A 20,020-nucleotide genomic window follows, 5' to 3' on the forward strand; every position below is an offset into this window, starting at 1 on the left:
ACATAAATAATCATTATAAAGTTAAAAAGGGAGAGAATTAAATTGGAGAGAAGAGTGCGGAATGAAAAATGAAAACCATTCAGTCATACGCAGCTAAACAGAACCGGTTTTGAGCCTGGATTTAAACAGCGTCAAAGTATCTTCAGGAAGATTGTTTTCAGGTTTTAGCTGCATGAATCTGAAACGCTGACTCCCCGTGTTGTACTGTACAGAGATTTAGTAATATAACCACTTACTGATTAATATTATTAAAGGGGTGGACTGTAAAAACACAGAGGAGCTATTCTGGGTTGCAACTGAGGTTTAAGTGGACATATCATGAATTATTGTAGCTCTGATCTGTCATGTTTTTTAAGAATTTTGTTTCATTCTGTATCAAACCTGAGTTCTTCTCTCAAACAGAAACCACTCTATTCCACCTTGTGATGTCATGTGGTAATACAGGAATAGCTCTATTGGGTTTTTAAACTCCATACACCTTCACTAGAATTACTTGAATAATTTCAGCTCTGGAATCGCCAATCTCTACTGAACTAAAGGTAAAATGTAGCTGTTAACTTGAAAACTTGGAAAACACAGACTAAAAATAAAGAATTACATGTGCGAATGAAACAAAACACAACCCCAGGTGGGTTTTTGATGAGGTAACAGCATTATCACATGGTTCAAAGCTCACGAGAGACAATTTTGCGTATAATGTAGGACTTTTAATTACCTTTGTTTGATCTGCCGTTTTATTAGGCACATTGAACATGGAAAAATTAAAGTGATTTTATATGAGGACAACCTTGTATTTAGGATTAATGAAGCAAGTGTAAATGACGCAACATTTAAAAACATGGATGTAAAGCTCAAAAAAAGTGAATTTCGCGTGATGTGTTCCTCAGTCCTCAAGATTTTGTTGTTTGAGTAGCCTAATATTTGTTTCTATCTCCCTTTTTATCCAGTGAGATGGTAAGAGGGAGTGAATCTGTGCACATTAAAAGCCTAAAGCACCATCACCAGACTCATTTTGATCATTTAATTAATTCATTAATTTGTTAGTTTATTTATTTATTTATTTGTAGTTTTACATAGATTAACAATTCAGTCATTCAGTAAGCAATAAATATAGTGAATGTATCAAGAGAATCAAATATTAAAAGAATAAAATAAAAAATGGAGGATCGAGGAAAGGAATCAAGGAGAAGGAAGCGAGGAAAGAGAATTGAGACGCTGCCCTAGTCTGTTTTTTAAAGGTGTACAGTCTGGTCTTTATCTTTAGTCTTTATGTGAGCAGGTAAAGAATTCGGAAGTTTATCTCCTTTCACCGAGAAGAAAAAAGTCTGCACGAAAGAAGTCTGCGCTGTACCTTGAGGACAGTCTTTTTACAGATTTACAGAATGGTTTCGAAGCTAGTCCATTTGAACATTTAAAGATGAATTTTGCATATCTAAAATGACAAATGCACAACAGTTGCTTCACTCCACATTGTCGGTACAGTCCTTGCGCCCTCTCCTGGTGTTTTGTGTTTGCAGTGCTGAACGAATGCAGACTGAAATGCCAATGATGAGGCTGCCATGTGAGTCACGCTTATAATCAGACTAAATATTATGTTATATTTAAATACTCATAAAAGCCTATTTGGCAGGATGTTTCACTTCTATTAAACCTGAGCGGTGCCTCCAGATATAAAGTATTAGTGGAAACCTGTTATGGTGATCAGTACTCGGCTGTAGCACCACTGTTATGTCTCTCACAGCCAAATAAATCAATCGGATCGAGGTCATTTACTGCAGCATACAACACACTGTCAACGCTCGGGCACGCAGTTCTCACATTGTGGGGAAAGGCCTGTATACGCACTCATATGTCGCACTTATAAGGACAAAAATCAATCCTCCTGTGATCTAAATGCTTTATTATTAAATTATATAAGTGCATATGTCAGGTTAGATTAAAATTGCTTAAATAAAATGGTTATATTTATGAATTTACTGTAAATTCAGTTTACAATTTTACTTCCAGGTTGGACATGGGCAGCAAATATGACATGTGTAGAGGTAATTCAATAGCTGTTACCTAGCAACTATAATGTTAATACCATAGACTGTATAATGAAGTGGACAAAGGGAGCGTAACGTCACACATAATGTGCGTCAAATGAAGCTCACAAGGCTAGAAGGAGCAAATTTGGAGCTCCTTATTATAAATACGAGTAGATTTATGTGTAAATTAGCGAAAGAAAAACACCAGGGTCATGTAGAGCGAGTTAATACGAACATTTTAAGACCAAAATGACGAGGCTCGCTGCAGCAGTTGCAGAGAGAGATGACAGTTTTTCAATAGAAATGAATTAGAGCTGGAAGTGTGCCCATGCTCACTTCCTATTTGAAACACAACTTATCTAATCATATATATAGTCTATGGTTAAATCGAGCTAAAAAAAATTTATAAAAATAAAAAATAAAGATCTAGATACTTCTCTAAATGTGTAAGGCTGCTAGAAAAACACCTTACTTGCACATAAATTGTACCTGAAAATGACACATGTTGTAGAGAGATGTAACAATATCCAAATCTCTCGATACTTTATCTTCACGATATGCATCTCACAGTACGATATTCATTGCGATATTTTGCAGAAGCTAACAAAATTATGAATATGCTACTTTTCTGTCATAATCCAAATCATTCAGTTTTAAACGCGCTTAATACCAGTTGTTTTATCGTGTACATTGGATTTAAACAGAGCAAAGGATCGTGGTCTATGTAGTTCTGTTTGTTTTTATAATGTTGCTGCACCAGAACAATGAATTTAAGCAAAGAAACTTGTAATTCGATATATTGTGATGGTCCACGATATTATTGTGAGACTTTTGACGATATTTTGGTTATTGTTACATCCCTAATATGTGTGTAAGTGTTAGTGACGTAATATTCGCCACAGGTACTTCCCCACATATGCTCTTTAAGGTTAGCCATCAGATTACAGGACAGGTCTACAGAAAAATATCCCAAATCGCATGGAAATCCAGCTTGTGTTTCTATTTGTGTGTGTGTGTGTGTCAGTCGATGTGTTTCCCTGATCCATTGTGACCTTAAAACAGGTGTGAGTTGATGTGTACAGATTACGGTTTAGCCCTCCCTGATTAAAAACGCCTTCATTTGTCATCATGGGTAATGGTTACTGTGGGGAAGAGGGTGATGGAGATGGCAATGATTTTGTCACTGTAACATATTAGTGTACACACGAAAAACAAATGGAGGAATCGGATGGAGGGAAGAACAAATAAAATAGTGATTTGATCGAAATGTTTTTAAGGACGCTGCAGAATAAACCTAAATGTGTTTACTTAAAGGTGCAATATATGACTTTCCTAATGGAGGGTCTTCCGTCTGCTTGTCTCCACGGAGATGTTATTGCTTTGCTTGAAATGTTCCACAGTATGGCATTAAATCAGGGGTCTCCAACAGTCTTCCTTTGGTGAGCTATACCTTTACAAAACAAAAAACACCAGAGAGCTACCAGTTTTAGCAATCGCAAGAAATTGAACAGATATAAGAAATAAGGCTGGGTATCATAAAAAGTTGCCGATATGATACATACATCGATACACAGGCCACGATACGATACATACCTCGATACAGTGAGCTTTCGATTTGATGTGATATATTTCAAATCGGTTTGTTACGGTTCAATAAAAATAATGGCTAAATCATGGCTGTGATACAAAAAGTCTTTGTTAAACCACTTCTTGTGCAAAGTTAATCTGAAACACAAACATTTTAATCATCAAAACAGTGAAAATGTCAAACAAACAACAAAACTGTTAGCCAGTCTGGCGCCACCTAGTGCCTCTGCTCAATTTTATTTCTCTCCAGCAACTAGGTCAGGAATCAAAATGCAATAAACGATTTGCAAAAACCCCAGAAGTGCAAGTTCGGGCACCAGCCAATCAGCAAAAGGCCATGTATTCAGTGTTGTTAATGATTCCCGAGATCGAGGATTTAAAGCCAGAACAAGAGAATGTTTGATGAATTTTAATCAAGGGGAAAAACATTATTGCCCTTCTTCCTATGTGATTTGAAAAAGCTTAATACACCATTAAGAACCGTTAGCGGCGCATTACATATGTTACTACCAAATAGCAGCGATTGGTTAAATGATAGAAAGTACTCGCCTACAGAACGAATTCTAACACTGCAAGGTCAGACGGTTTCTACGAAGTGAAACAAAGTGAAACCGATTCATGAATCAGGCTACAACACTGTAGCTCTGTAACAAAATAATTTTGAAAAATATACCCAAAAATACTCTTTGCGATATATCAATACAGCAGCTCACTTTATTGATACTGTATCATCACATTAAACGTTACGATATATCGATATTTCAAAATTTTTGCACACCCCTAATAAGAAAGAGGCAAGCCATAAATGGACTTCAGTTAGCAGTCTGTAAAACATAAACCATTGTCTATTTATTATATGCACAAAGTTAGGCGTCAAAATGATATATTTTTCAGTAGTAATAGGCATTTAAATTAATCAAATTGCAGTTATTAGTAAAATACGTATCAATTCAGAAATCCCTTGACGAGCTACAGGTTGGAGACTCCTGATTTAAACTGATCTACCTTTTATTTTTTTTCTTTTGCATGTGTTTTTACTGCAAACTGTACTGTAGCATCGCCTGCTTTCACTTGAGATTTAGCGTCATACTGTGGAACATTCTAGGCAAAGCTATCTGCATGGAGACAGCGGGTGGCGCGCACTCCACCACAAAAGTTGCATAATGCTTTTCTAATTACATTACGATACTAAAAATGCGAACAAATGTAAGCCGAAAGATGTAAGAGCGGATTTTTTTATTTATGAGTTTTATTTTTGTTCATTTCGGATTCAATTTAAATCCATTTGCCCTCAGATATTTCGATCTTTTTTCGGAAACAGTGATGAGCAGCGGTTTTGACCCCTCCTCCCTCCTCTCCCTCTCTCGCCTCTCTCTGTACTCAGCCTCTGCGAGCGTTCACAGCGCACAGGAGAAGGAGGAAGCGCGGTGAAAGCAGCGGTTTGACGGGACCAGTCAGGCAGCGAACTGCACCGCTACAACCTTTCCGAAACTCCCCCTGCAAGTACGCGCTGTTTCCCGGGTCACCTGCGCCGCAACCCCGCGCGCCTCCCCACGGAACCACGAGCGGATAAGCGGTTCGAGAGAGCGAGGAGCGTGCGCAAAGTTCGCCGGAGAGTGAGTGTTATCGCTTGCACAGGTAGTTGTCCACAGTCCGAGCATGGCAGACTCCGCGGCGGGCAACAGCGACGGCGAGGACGGACCGCAGCAGCCGGCGAGGGGCTTCGCGCGCCAAGGTGCCCTGCGTCAGAAGAACGTGCACGAGGTGAAGGACCACAAGTTCATCGCGCGGTTCTTCAAGCAGCCCACGTTCTGCAGCCATTGCACGGACTTCATCTGGTGAGCGCGGGGCTGCGGGGCACTGGGGTTAGCTGATGCAGACAGTGCAATGTGGCAACAAGTACGGCCATGTAGTTCTTCTTTTTTTTTTTTTGCACTTAATAAAAATGGACGTGCACCTCAGAAAATAAGACGTATTCAGCGAACGATCAAAGAAAATGCTCAAATCTTTTACTTAGTTTTGTCCATTTCGGTTTTATGCACAATTATTTAGCAGAACTTAAAGCTGCACTATGTAACTTTTCTCCTCGAGTGCCTACCATGTTATTGCTTTGATTGTAATGCTCATTTATTCAATAGCAGGTGTTTTTATTGCCAACAAATACCCTGACAAACCTGTATTTTTCATGCTATGAGCGCCGGGGTCACCTTTGCACAGATCAGACACGTACAATGGTGAGCTGAAGGCACCTGCTTGTCGCCGTGGAGATAGAAAAGTTTAATGTCATACTGTGAAACATTCCAGGCAAAGCATTAACATCTACATGAAAGCAGCAAGTGGCACTAGAAAAGTTACATAGTGCATTTTTAAGGGGTTCTCCTGTAATGTTCTTCATAAAATGATCCAAAATAAATCAATATTAAATGCAGGGATGCATCTGGAATCGGATATTGGCACTAAAATGGAAAAGTATGAGGGGCCACAGGATATCAGTTCAGTCAAAGTCTTATTTTGGCACACACATTGGTGTAATAAGCCAATTTACTTATGAATATTGGTCCAAAACACCTTAGAATATTGCACTTTTATATTTGCAAATCTGTTCTGTAGCTACTCTAAATGATAAATAAGTTAGAAAACACATTTGGATAATTGAGTGAGGAAATGAATAATATTTTCCATCTCTCTTCTGATAAAAAGCTGCATCAGTGCATCCCAATGAAATGTACATAAATATCTCCCCATGTTTTATATTCTTACATTTTAACATGGCTCAGCAGTACCTTGAAACTACTGACAAAACATCAACACAGAGTGACCAGCGCGCAAGAAAGCCCTGGCCTTATTGTAGGGCATAAATAGTGGTCAACCAGTTTCTACACTTAGCATTGAAACTGCATAAGACCCGTGTTCCTTTTTGTACCCGCACTGACATTTGTGGCCTCTCTTTGTGCTTCCAACTCCACCTGCTGAGCTCTCTGCGCCGCGAAACAGCCTGTCTCCCCGCTTATATTAAATGAGTTTCCGGTGCGGGGGTTTGGCCTAATTTGATCCTTTTATTATTATCTGGCGTGCACTATTCCCAAAATGGTCTTATTTAAGTCCTGCATTGGGCTTTTTAATTTGTGAATTGCTAAACGGTTTGACCTGAAAGGGCCTGCGTGTGAATAACATGTAATCCTTATGGGCTATACTATAAATGACCCCAAATAATGAATAATGTGCACTCTATGTAATAGCCTGACCTGCTTAGACGGTCAATGTGCATACTCAAAAAAAGGAATTGCTATTTTTACTTAATTAACTGTGTTTGTGATAATAGATTGTCCACAAAATCAGAACCAGTCACCAGATTTTTATATCAGATGCCCCGCCTGTCATAACCTGCCAACCATATTACTGTGAATGGGCGATGAGAGTGACAGTAGCTATTATTACTTTGTTTAAAATGTTCCACAGTATGGCATTAAACTTATCTATCGTCATTAGGGCTGGGTATCATTAAGAAGTTGCCGATTCAATACATGCGTCGATACATAGGCCACTATACGATACATATCTCGAAACAGTAACCGATACGATTCGATAAGGCTCAATAAAAAGTTATGTCTAAATCATGGCTGTGGTACTAAAAGTCTTTGTTAAACCACTTCTTGTGCAAAATTAATATGAAACACACCCATTTTAATCATAAAAATTGTAAAAATGTCAAATGTGTTGCATAAATGACTTCCTTCTACTAAACAAGCAACAAAACTGCAGCACTGTATCAAAATAATTTAGTAAAATATACCAAAAAATACTCTTGGTGATATAGTGATGATACAGCAGTCCACAATGTCGATAGTGTATCATCACATTAAACAATACGATATATATCAATATTTTGATATTTTTGCACAACCCTAATGTTCATGAACTAGGTAACCCCACAACACCAAGTCAGAGGTCAGATCTGTGGAGAGGCGTCACCGCTCACTGTAAAAAAAAAAAACATATATTAGGTATTTTTGACAACTAAAAATGTCTGTAATTAAATGAATGCAAGATAGAAGAATATTCAAGACAAACCAATGTCTTCTCCAAGGGGACAGCTGGACATACCTTCCCCCTTTAAAAAGTTAAATAGTCCATCTTTAAGACAGAGTTTTTAACCCCAGGAAGATTAACTTATGGGGGTCCTTACAAAGAATTAAATAAACATTAACAATGGCTGTGGTTAATACACAGCAAAATGTGATCACGCTTACATCACAAACAAGGGCGATGTTTGGAAACATGCGATGACAACTTCAGTCGGGCTCTGTTTGCAGTAGTAAGTCTGACAAAATCTAGAAAAAATGAGAAAATTGCCCAGGTTTCTCCATCAACATGTCATTGTAGTGTTCAATCATGTTTGGCGAATCAACAATTACAACCATACCTCAGTTTTCATCATTTCCCCACTGACACAAACTCTGAGCGCACTGGGTACATGCGATTAGAAGAAATGAGGGTGCCAAATTATAGCACATACATATGCAGTTTTCATGGGTTTTAGATGGTCAGTGAGTTCAGTGTCGGTAGCTACTCCAGAAGTTATCATCACATGTTTCCAAAATGTCTTCTGGTTTGTAACGTAAGCATGAGCCTATTGTCTGAATTCTGGACATTTAATATTATACGCAAGGTTAGGGTTACAATATTTCTTTGTTAAAATGCTATTTGTTAATATGAAATACTTCTGTTTTACTCCTCAACACTCATAAATTTTTTATTTTATTTGACCTTTATTCAACTAAGAATGTCCCGCTAAGATTAAGAATCTCTCTTTCAGGGGAGTCCTGGCCTCACAGGGCAGAGGATCCCCTGTGTGTTTTTAGTGGTAGGGGAAACCGGAGCACTTGGAGGAAACCTATGCAGTCACAGAATTCTAATACTTTCCATGCAATTTGGAATAATTTTCTGGAGACCTATTTTGTAATCTGAACCACATACTATTTGACTAACCTTAAAGAGCATATGTGGGGAACTACCTGTGGCGAATATTATGTCATTAACACTTACACACATACTAGGAATGTAACAATAAAACCGAAATATCATGATATCGTATCGTCATAGTTCTCACAATAATATCGTGGACCATCACAATATATTGAATTACAAGTCTCTTTGCTTGAATGAAGAGTTATGGTGCAGCAATAGCTAAAAAAAAAGACTACATATACCATGATCCTTTGCTCCATTTCAGTGCAGACTACAAAAAGAAATAATAGTTCTAAGCACTTTTAAGTCTTAGTTATTTGGATTAAATCTTGTCAAGGCATTTTAAGAGGAAAAAGTAGCATATTAACAGTTTGTTTGCCTCCAAAAAATATCGCAATAAATATCGTCCTGTGAGATTTGGATATTGTTACATCCCTAATCGTGAGCTTTCCCACGGTATCGCAATAAATATCGTACCGTAAGATTCATACTGTGAAAATATCATACCGAGAGATTGGATATCGTTACACCCCTATAAAATACCCCAAAACTACTTGTGGCGATATATTGATAGAGCAACCCATGATAACGATACTGTATCATCAAATTTAGTATCAAAATATATAGATATTTCACCCCTAATGCAAAGTGCAGAATCAGATGTGAGTAATCATTGGGGATTTCATTTGAATAAATTTAAAGCATGTCACTACATCCCGTTTATGGGCTCTGAAATTGAAACTATAATTCATGGCTGCTTGCTTTAACCAGCTCCACCACTGCTGTCCCTTATGGATGCGTCGAGAAGATGGCGCATATGTCAAAGAAATATATTGTCAAATCAATATGCAAATCAATGCTGTTTTTGCCTCGGCTCATTACAGCACATCACTCCATACATGCAAACGGGTGTGTCGCTGCTTCACATTGTGATCCTGTACTTTTATGGACCTTTTATTGACCCAGGTCTATTGTTCCAAAGCGAATCCAACTCTGCCCACTCCCCTCAGCAGGTGCGCTAGACTCTGTGTGATTTTTAATGTGTTCTTAGACCGAAAACCTCGGCACGGCGGGACTGTAGTGTCACGCCGCGTTTGACATTCCACTTTTATGCTAATCCCCCGAGGCAAAGGGGGGACTATTTTCTTTTCTCAGGAATCCTATGCATTATTGTGGCGGCGGAATATGTGTCCTCACCTGTGTTTTTTAACCTGTTTTCTATATGCTTTCTCTGCAGGGGTTTCGGCAAGCAGGGATTCCAGTGTCAAGGTAGGCGGATAAAAGGCACTCATTTACATCGGTACAGTATGCAATGTTCCGGAGATCACCAGCGCACTATGTCTTTCAGCTTTATTTTAGTGGCTCGTGTCCAAGGATTATGCAACCGAGCTCTTTGTCCCATTATGTTGTTCCCACATTATAAATTAGCAATTGTTTATCCACACATTGTTGGTAGTTTAAGGCATGCAGGCTTATATCTAGCAGGAGTTTGATTGACACCTTCAGTCATAAATTGTTAAAAGTGTCAAAAACATCACAAAAGCACAACTCAAAGAACGTTACTCTTACTTAATGATATGGTGGAGTGTTTTTGGCTTTTATTGCTCAGAAATGGGACTAAATGAGGACTAAATGAGGACTAAATGAGGACTAAATGAGGACTAAACAAGGACTAAACGAAGGACAGAACCAGGACTAAACTAGGACAGAACCAGGACTAAACTAAGGACAGAACCAGGTCTAAACCAGGTCTAAACCAGGACTGAACCAGGACAAAACCAAGAAAAAACCAGGACTGAACCAGGACTGAACCAGGACTGAACCAGAATTATACCAGGACAAAACTAAGAAAAAGCCTGGACTGAACCTGCACTGAACCTGGACTGAACCTGAACAGAACCTGGACAGAACCTGGACAGAACCAGGACTAAAGCCAGGACAGAACCAAGACTAAACCAAGACTAAACCAAGACTAAACCAAGACTAAATCAGGATACCATGGGACAGAACCTGGACAGAACCTGGACAGAACCTGGACAGAACCTGGACAGAACCGGGACAGAACCGGGACAGAACCGGGACAGAACCGGGACTGAACCGGGACTGAAACAGGACTGAACCAAATCTACTTCAGGACTAATGTTGTCATGATACTCAAATTTCAATCTCAATTTTGATACTAAGGATTAGACTTGATGCTCAGTACCAATTCTGATACCACAATGATAGTAAAAACACTCTTTATTTAGACAATGCAATGTGATTTACAACATTAAATCATAGAACTTTCTTTTATATTCCCATGTGGTTTTAAATCTTTGTAATCCCTCAGTGGTCCAGGTAGGTTCCAAAGTAGTCTGTGGGCGTATACTAGGCTTTGTGCTCTTATACTTGTTCTGATACAGCTCAAGATCGTTCTAAATCTATTGAGGAAAGGTTCATTTCTGTCCTGTGAATGTGACTTTTTTAGTATTGATACTTGGTCAAATAAGTATCTCATTTTCATACTAGTTTTTGTTTTGATTATCTGATTTTCGATACTTTTGACAACCCTCATCAGGCCTGAATCATACTAGGACCGAGCAACATAAACATAAAGCATGAATTTTTGAATATGAATTAGACTATGTTTATATGATGACGAAAGTGGCATCACGTTTTCACTTTTTATTCCGCGTTTAGACGAGCGTTTTCGGGAGGAAATCTGCATGCATACGGTGACGCAAAAGTGTGTGGAATTCAATTGGGTATGCATGCCAGGAGGCGAGGTGGCGATGTATGTGACATAAACGCGTACGCGACGTGAGCAGATCTGACCAGAGTTTTGCGTCTTGGACAGTGTAGACGGAAACTCTATGGCAAATCATATTCAACTTTTCAGATTTTTCCAAAAATGCCATCACCGTTTAAACAAAAGGCATTTCCGAGAAAATATTTTGTAGTTTTTATCCGCAAGCGTTCTCATGTAAACAAGCCCTAAAGGAATACAAACACAATTTACACCAAAATTTTAATAATTTTCACCAGATATTGTGAATCTATAAATTTCACTTGCTAAATTTTCCAGCCAGTTTAAAATAGCTCTGTTTTGATGCACTATTGACTTATTACAATGACAAAAGCATCAGATTTCATAGCATAGCATGAAACAAAAGAATTATGAAACGAATCTACTATCTATTGACTTCTCCGCACACACAATATTGCTGGATGTCCTGAGAGCCAAACATGAGCTGTCATAGATGCTTCTGTAAATATTGTAATCAAAGAAGCTGAAGTTGGGTGAAAAGCATGCAAAGTTTTCTAATTAATTTGACCAGGAAATGCAAAAAATGCAAAAATATGATTAATTTTAGATGGCAAAGATTCTCCCGTGTTGAAATGCTTGTTTGTTTGGATAGTTGGCATAGCTTACAAAGTCAATATTGATGCTGCTTTTTACACAGTCTGGTCTGTCACCACCCTGATGTTAAAATGAATCTTTGAGACGAAATGTTTTGCTTTAAATTTGAAAAAAAGACAGACATTTGTAAATACAGATGTTTTATGTAGGTTTAGGTGAAGTACTCGATTTTGTTGCTTAAGTAAAAATGCAGATACAAAGTGAAAGTATTGAAGTACCAATCTGAAAAGTACTTCACACAGATTATGAGAACTGTTTACTGCAAATACTGATCAAAACTATGCAGATTTTCTTCAGTTGCAATTCATTTCTCAGTTTTTCGAATGTTGTGTATTTATTTTTATTTGCTCAAAGCCAAAACCTGACCTCAAAACCTTTTCCACGAATGAGCAAAAAATGTGTAGTGGAACTGAAAGTACAAATATCTGCTCTTTAAATGTAGTAAAGCAAAATGAAAAGGTAAAAAATGAGTTAAAAACTACTAAAATCTGCTTTAAAATGTATAAAATTATAGATACCTAAATTTTTACCTTTTCCATGAATGAGGAAAAAATGTGTAGTGGAATAGAAAATACAGAAACCTGCTCTTAAATTAAGAAGTAAAAACTACTTAAAAACTACTAAAATCTACTTTAAAATGTATAAAATTATAGATACCTAAATTTCCATGAATGAGCAAAAAATGTGTAGTGGAGTAGAAATTACAGATATCTGCTCTTAAATGTAGTAAAGCAAAAATAAAAGGTAAAAAAACTTGAAAAGACTTGAAAACTACTAAAAGCTACTTTAAAATGTATAAAATTACAAATAATTAAATTTCTACGTTTTCTACAAAGGAGCCAAAAATGTGTAGTGGAACAGAAAATACAAATACCTCCTCTTAAATGTAGTAAAATAAATTTAAAAAGTAAACTACTTAAAAACTAGTAAAATCTACTTTAAAATGTATAAAATCATATATATACCTAAATTGCTACCTTTTCCATGAGTAAGCAAAACATGCGTAGTGGAATAGAAAGTACAAATACCTGCTCTTAAATATAGTAAAGCAAATTTATGTAAAATTTAAAAGTAAAAACTACTTGAAAACTACTAAAATCTACTTTAAAATGTGTAAAATTATAGATGCCTAAATTTCCACGAATGAGCACAAAATGTGTAGCAGAGTAGAAAGTACAGATACCTGCTCTTAAATGTAGTAAAGAAAATTCTAAAAGTAAAAACTACTACTAAAAGTACTAAAATCTACTTTAAAATGTATGAAATTACAGATACATGTAACAAAATTTCTACCTTTTCCATGAAAGAGCAAAAAATGTGTAGTGAAATCAAAAGTACAGATACCTGCTCTTAAATGTACTAAAGTAAATATAAAAAGTAAGACTACTTAAAAACGTCTAAAATTTACTGTAAAATGGATAAAATTATTGATACCTAAATTGTTTTAAGTACAGTACTTTTACTTTTGTGCCACAGGTTTTGAGCCAAGAATACATTTGCAAGTTGCTGTTGTAGATTTGTTATCTTGCTAAATAAAATTCATTGTCAATGTAGTTTTACTCCTAAATGTTCTCTTGTAAAAGTTAATTTCTTCCATAAAAATTTTAACGTTTGTTTAGCTTATGGGGCTCTGTTCTTTCATAGACAGTCATTATATTTACTACACGTTATATTTACGCACCATAAACTGCCTTTTATGCCTGCCATATAATTTTCATTATCTGGGCAGTTTCGCTCGGTAGTTGCTGATAAAAATAGACCTATGAAAGAGTTCACGTCCTTTGAGTTTATTATTTTTTTTTAATCAATTTTCAAAAAAGACTGTATTTTGTTCCTACTTGTATTAACAGCCAGCTGAGTGCGTCCAAGGATTTTTGTCTCCTAGCAACAGTGAAACATTGAGCATTCGGCCGGAGCCATCTATAAGCTGCTGGAGGCTGGACGCGTTCAGGCTGGCGCTGGTTTAGCTGTAATTAGCCCAGTGGTGCTAACAACAACTGTCTGTCTTACGCAGGGCTGGTATAGAGGATGCACATTTTGGTTTAGCTGTTTTTATTTTTGACTAAATTTAAAATACAAAAGCACAAACTGAATTTATAATAGTTGACTGAAAACTGAAACATGTGGACTAGTTTCTCTGTGCTTCTCTGTGTAAAACTTGGGTTATCTGTCCAATGATTCGGTTCAGTTTATACCCTGGTTGGGCCTTTAAAGGTGCACTGTGTAACTTTTTGGCGTGTCTTCGCTCAGTTTCATTTCTCTCCAGCGACTACGTCAGGAATCAGAATACACTAGACGGTTTGCAAGAACCCCAGAAGTTGTAGACCACACACCTGTACCTTTTGTGGTACAGCACAACAATAAACAAAGCGGTCGAGATGGATGTAGACGAAGCCATACATTCTGTGTTGGTAACAATTCCCGAGATCAGGGATTTAAAGTCGGAACAAAGAGAATGTTTGGTGAATTTTATCAAGGGGAAAGACGTTATTGCCCTTCTTTCTACGAGATTTGGAGCATTCCATATGTCACGACCAAACAGCAGTGATTGGTTAAATAAAAAATGTACCTGCTTGCCATTGAGCGAACGGATGCTAATGCTGCGAGGCCAGACGGTTTCCACGAAGTGAAACCGGCTGATGAATCAGGCTATCCGTCACCTGCTTGTTTCTATGCATGTCATTGCTCTGCCAGGAATGTTCCACAGTATGACTTGAAACAGTTCTACGGGTGATTTCATAGTTAAAAAAAGAAAAAACTACATTCTGACTGTGAGCAGGGTAGCTTCTCCACAGATCTGACCTGTCCCCATGATGATAAAAAAGGTTTAATATCATACTGTGAAACATTCCAAACAAAGCAATAACATCTCTACAGAGAGAAGCATTTGTCGGATCGTCCACCAGAAAAGTTACACAACGCATCTTTAATGTAATAAAACTTTTTACTGGCTGATGTACGCCTAAGAAGTCTCAGAATGTTTTTTTTAATTTAATTTAATTTTATTTTTATTTTACAAAACCTCACCCCTCTCTACACCCCAACATCTAAATGTTCAAGAAGGGTGTCCAAATTTAGTCCAATGAGGTTCATTTGGTCTTCTGATAATTTATGTTATTAGAATTCTTTTTTTCAGACCAAGAGTTTGTTTTCATACCTCATCGATTGCTCATTAGCAGTCTTCCTCAGGGTGGTCACATGATGTTGCTGTCCGGTCAGTTGATTTAAACAGGTTTTTGTTTGTCTTCCTACCGGTGGCGGCAGGATGACGGCACCATCAGGACAGTATCCCAGGTGTGTGAGAGTAAAAAGGCCCCCTCGTCCCGGTTTATAGTCCTGTGTCCAAATTTGTCCCAAAAGTGCTGCTATTTCCCTTATAGTGTTTTGAACTTTTATTCACACAAAGCTGTTCATAGTCACTTACTGGATAAATAACAATTACATAACACAGTTGGATCAAATTTGTTATAGGTGTACTTCGTTTTGGGGGCACTTGCCATTCTCGTTCATACACTTGTATCAGTTATACTGGGTATTGGCAGATACTTAAAACCAAAGTATTGATATCTGTAACAGGACTGAAAAAGCTGAATCAGTGCGTCCCTTAAAATTACTTTGATTTCATTATGAGTATTTACACATTGCACAGACCTGGTTAATTACTCTATGTTTAGTAGTGGGCACTGATAGCACGGATATTATTTTTGAGCCTGTAATGAAACAAACACAGTTAGGTCATGTGTTGGTTTTAGTGGGGTTTATCTTGATACAAATGGTCGTTGGTAGGTCTGAAGGAGGAAGTCAGTGCTGGTTTCGGTTTGTTTTGTGAAGAGATATAGTATGCAAATCGTCTCTGACTCTTAGCAGTGTTATGATTGTTCTCTCTTCTCATATACCCACTCGAAGTTGTATTTAGAGTGATTGATGCACATTTGAGTCATCTTTATTCTCCTGCAATCAAGCTTAAACCTGGGATTCAGCGGCATTGTGTAGCCATTTTTGCACAAGCTGACAAAAGCATAGTATGTCTTTATGCGTTTAAGATTATTTTGACACATAAGACTCTATTAGACAGCATGAAATAGAGATTATAAGTGGATATCGGCTCCCAAATATCGATTAGGCTAAATATCCTGAATCTAGAATGTTTCATAATATTTGAATTTTTATTTAAAGAAAGTTGTTCTGTAGTTACTTGAGGGATAAATAACAGTTGCGTAACATATTTGGATCAGTTTGTCTTATTTTAGTTTTGTTTAAAGAGAAAAAAGCTTTTATTGTATTAGTCTCTACATTGTTATCGGTTCATGTCAAGTATCAGCAAATACTTAAAAATATAATATTACTGAAATCGGTATTGAAAAAGCTGAATCGGTGCATTTCTAGTTTCACTATCTTGAGATGTTTTCTTGTCCTTGTCCTGAGACGCTCTTGGACCTGTTTACCCATCTGCAGCAGTATCGTTTACCGCTGTTCAGAAAGGCAAGCAAGGTCACACACACTTTCTCACATACAGGTGTCCGTTCACTTTTCCACTAGTCTTGTCATGATAAACTCCCTTTTCGTACTAAAGAAAAGACAAATTTATGCCACTGACACAATAAAACAAGCAAATGAGCAGATTTAAACCACAAAAAATATTCTAAATCTTCAATATTGTAAAAAAAAACTGAGCTGCAGTGAATAAATAGCTTGCAAAAAGCAGTTTGCATCGTAATGAGTTGTAGAAGTTGTTAATTCAGCCTTATACAGCTCAAATCTTATATAAAAATTTCCCTGTAATGCAAAGAAAAATTACTGACGATAAATACTGATCTGAAAAAATGTAGTTCCAGCTTTCATATATTGAAAAATAAGTCAATATAGTAATTATACATACTCTGTGTGGTCTTACTCTACTTCTGATCAAACTCAAGATGCCCACATCCAGTTATGTAATTGTAATTGTTTTTTTAGTTTTTTTTTATTAATACTTGGTCAAATTAGTATCTAGTTTTGGATCTTTTGACAACCCTATTTTTAACCATGATTTTTGTGACTAAATATAGGATACATCAGAGATAAGATCACAAATATTCTCTTTGGCTTGTTGTCCTCCTCCTTATATATCTAACTGTAGACACTGCTCTGTCTGAAGATCTGTTACTCAAGTTTTAATCAGTTTTTTATTTTATTTTGTTTATTCCAGATTAATTGTTCTGAATTAAATTGTTTGAAATGAAAATATTCTCCTTCAAGTTTACATGGAAATAATAATTCTGAATTGAGGTTTACATGGAAAACACATTAAATTGTCTTTATTTAATTCTGCTCAACGTCTGGGGGTCGGAAAGGGTTCTGATTGGACGTGGACATGAACGTATTTATTTTGACCAGAAGAAAACACACACTTCAGCTGCTACCGACTTTTTTGTCATCTCGGTTTGTCATTACGCTACGGACACAAACATGACAAACTTTTTTCGCAGTTGTTCCGATAATAATTAAGCAGCAGCTTGAGAATTCTCTCATCACGCTTTGTCTATCAGCTGAAGTGGAGAAGGGAGGAAGAAGACAAACTGAGTCTGAGGCTGCCCTCAGCCCACTCCCGCATCTCGCTCACAAATCCAAAGAGCAGTAGATGAAAGTCCAAAGCCAGGACTGATGGAGCTGTATCATCCAGATTGTGTCAGAAGGGCAACCCAATGAGCATGCACTGATTGACCGGGATTATTTTTAAAAAGAATAAAAGCTTACATGATTGAGGAATAAATTAAACCACGTACTTACTTTGCAATTACATTTAATTCCAAATAATCATTTTCATTAAGAATTAAGAGTTTACATGGTGTTTTGAAAGCAGAATTATTTTTTATTCAGAATTAAATTATTTTTATTTGGAATTAAAGTGCTCATGTAAATGTGACAAATCTGACTAGAAAGAAACGTGAACTACAACAGGTGAGCTGATTTGTGCTGTTAAACAAAGTCTCTCTCTTAAAAATGTTTTGACAGTGTTTGCTAGTATGTGCATTGTGTCACCATGGCAACCTCTGAACATCTCACCTGTAGAGATGCATGTAGACCACCCCCGGCGTGAAATCACTGCAAAGTATCTATCAATCAATTGTGTCCATAAAAGTCGGCTGAAAAAACTGAAATAAAACAGCCAAAATCTTCAATAACTCTTAAAACACTGAAACTCATTTACCTGAAATCTCATCTGTTCTGTCACACCCAGTTTGTAAGCAGAAGTTGGATCTGCTCTAAATGCTCTGTCACTCAACTGTATTAAACGTTTTAGTACTAGTTTGTTTTGATTCACTGATTAAAAAGGAGCGACATGTTTTATAATGTGTGTGTGTGTCATGGTCTGCTGCACACTCAGGAAGTCTGCAGCTAAGTCAAATGCCTGTTCTATATGCGACAAGTAAATACCGATTTACCTTTACGTCTTAGCGTAAAATAATAATATAATAATTTGAATGACTAGTATTGTTCTTCGAGGCAGCAAAACATTAAAAGTCCCATGTTACGCTCTTCTCTGATTTCTGTTTTAATGTTGTTTCTTCATCACAAACATACCTGGACTCGCGTTTTGTTTCATTCACACATGTTTAACCTCCACCTCGAGAAAGTGCAATGGAGCGTCCAGTCAAATCGGGTTTCTGAAACACAATCTCGGTTCGGTTGGAGACGGTTGGATTTACGTCACAGCAAAGATGTCAGCACACACAGTAAAACACAAAGCCTACATAACGTATCAACAACTGTATCAATAACCGCCCCTGCTAATGTTACAGTTACACCCACACAAATTTTAAGTTATGTGATAGCTCATGTTACATAATACTTGAATAAACAAAATTATACTTCATGAAGCGGTAGTTTCCAAGTTAACAGCTTTACCTTTTACCTTTTGTTCAGTGGAGATTCGCAATTCTAGAGCTGAAATGATTAATTCAACCTTATACATCTCAAATCTTATATAAAAATTTCCCTGCAGTGCAAAGAAAAATTATAAACGATAAATATAATGTTATTCAATATAGTAATTATTATACATATTCCATGTGATCTTAAACTAGTTCTGATAAATGTCCACAAATCCACTTATGTGAGTTGTAAAAATTATAAATAATTGCTTAAATTAGAGTCTAGTTCTGGATCTTTTGACAACCCTACTTTTAAGCATGATTTTTGTGACTAAATTTACCCCAACCTAGGCTATAAGTTATGTGATAGTCTCGGTTACACGATACTTGAATGAACAAAATTATACTTACTTCATGCGTCGTCTCTGTTGGAGTAGTTTATGCTGATATGACTTGTTTATGGTATTCATAAGCTAACAAAATAAACATTAAACTTTCTTGGGAATTCATATTTTCCCCAACTGTTGCAATAAAACGCATTTACAATGGATGTCGAGGGAATTTACTCGGATTTATTGGCTTCCGACGTTCAAAAAATTGTGAAAACACAGACACACTGCATATTGATATTGCGGCTGAGTTCTTCTCTCAAACAGAAATCAGTCAATCAATCAATCAAACTTTATTTATAAAGCGCTTTTCATAAAAAAAATACAACACAAAGCGCAAACGGTCTGTTCTAAGGCTGTGCAATTAATACATTTTGATCACAATTTCGATTTGTGTGTCAAACCATCTCCAAACTCATTTACTGTAATTGAGTTGAAACAAGCTTAGCAAAGTTTATTTTGGGATATTTTTAAATTATATCTAGTATACGTATTTTATTTCTTAAATATAGAGATTGTAGAACAGCTGGATATATTGTTTATTTTGGATACATTTATGTTTTTTATGCCTTATTTCATATTCAAAGTATATTGTATTCATTTTATGTGGTGTTTGTGTGGTGCTTTGTGTTGTGTTTGTGTTGTGTGCTGTTTTTGATAAAGCATGTGATCCCGTCCCAAGACAAATTTCTCCCATGGGAGACAATAAAGGATTATCTGATCTTATCTTATGTTTTATACGTCGCAAAACTGCTCTAACTGCTTATTTTGTATCTTATATTTATTTTCAGT

The 20,020-nt window shown here is 36.7% G+C and overlaps 1 protein-coding gene across 2 annotated transcripts in view; it reads left to right on the forward strand.

The window, feature by feature from the left end:
- prkcbb (protein kinase C, beta b) overlaps window positions 1–20,020 on the forward strand; it is a 223,475-nt gene that overhangs the window by 8,341 nt on the left and 195,114 nt on the right. For both annotated transcript variants that reach the window (XM_055152249.1, XM_020919954.2), the window contains exons 2-3: window positions 4,999–5,452; window positions 9,820–9,851. In XM_055152249.1, the coding sequence (XP_055008224.1) occupies window positions 5,274–5,452; window positions 9,820–9,851 (211 nt within the window). In that variant the 5' untranslated portion in view covers window positions 4,999–5,273. The remainder of the gene's footprint in view (window positions 1–4,998; window positions 5,453–9,819; window positions 9,852–20,020) is intronic.

The sequence above is a fragment of the Boleophthalmus pectinirostris genome, unplaced genomic scaffold, assembly GCF_026225935.1.
Source record: "Boleophthalmus pectinirostris isolate CB_2022bp ecotype Guang Dong unplaced genomic scaffold, ASM2622593v1 HiC_scaffold_17, whole genome shotgun sequence".
NCBI classification, from domain to species: domain Eukaryota; kingdom Metazoa; phylum Chordata; class Actinopteri; order Gobiiformes; family Gobiidae; genus Boleophthalmus; species Boleophthalmus pectinirostris.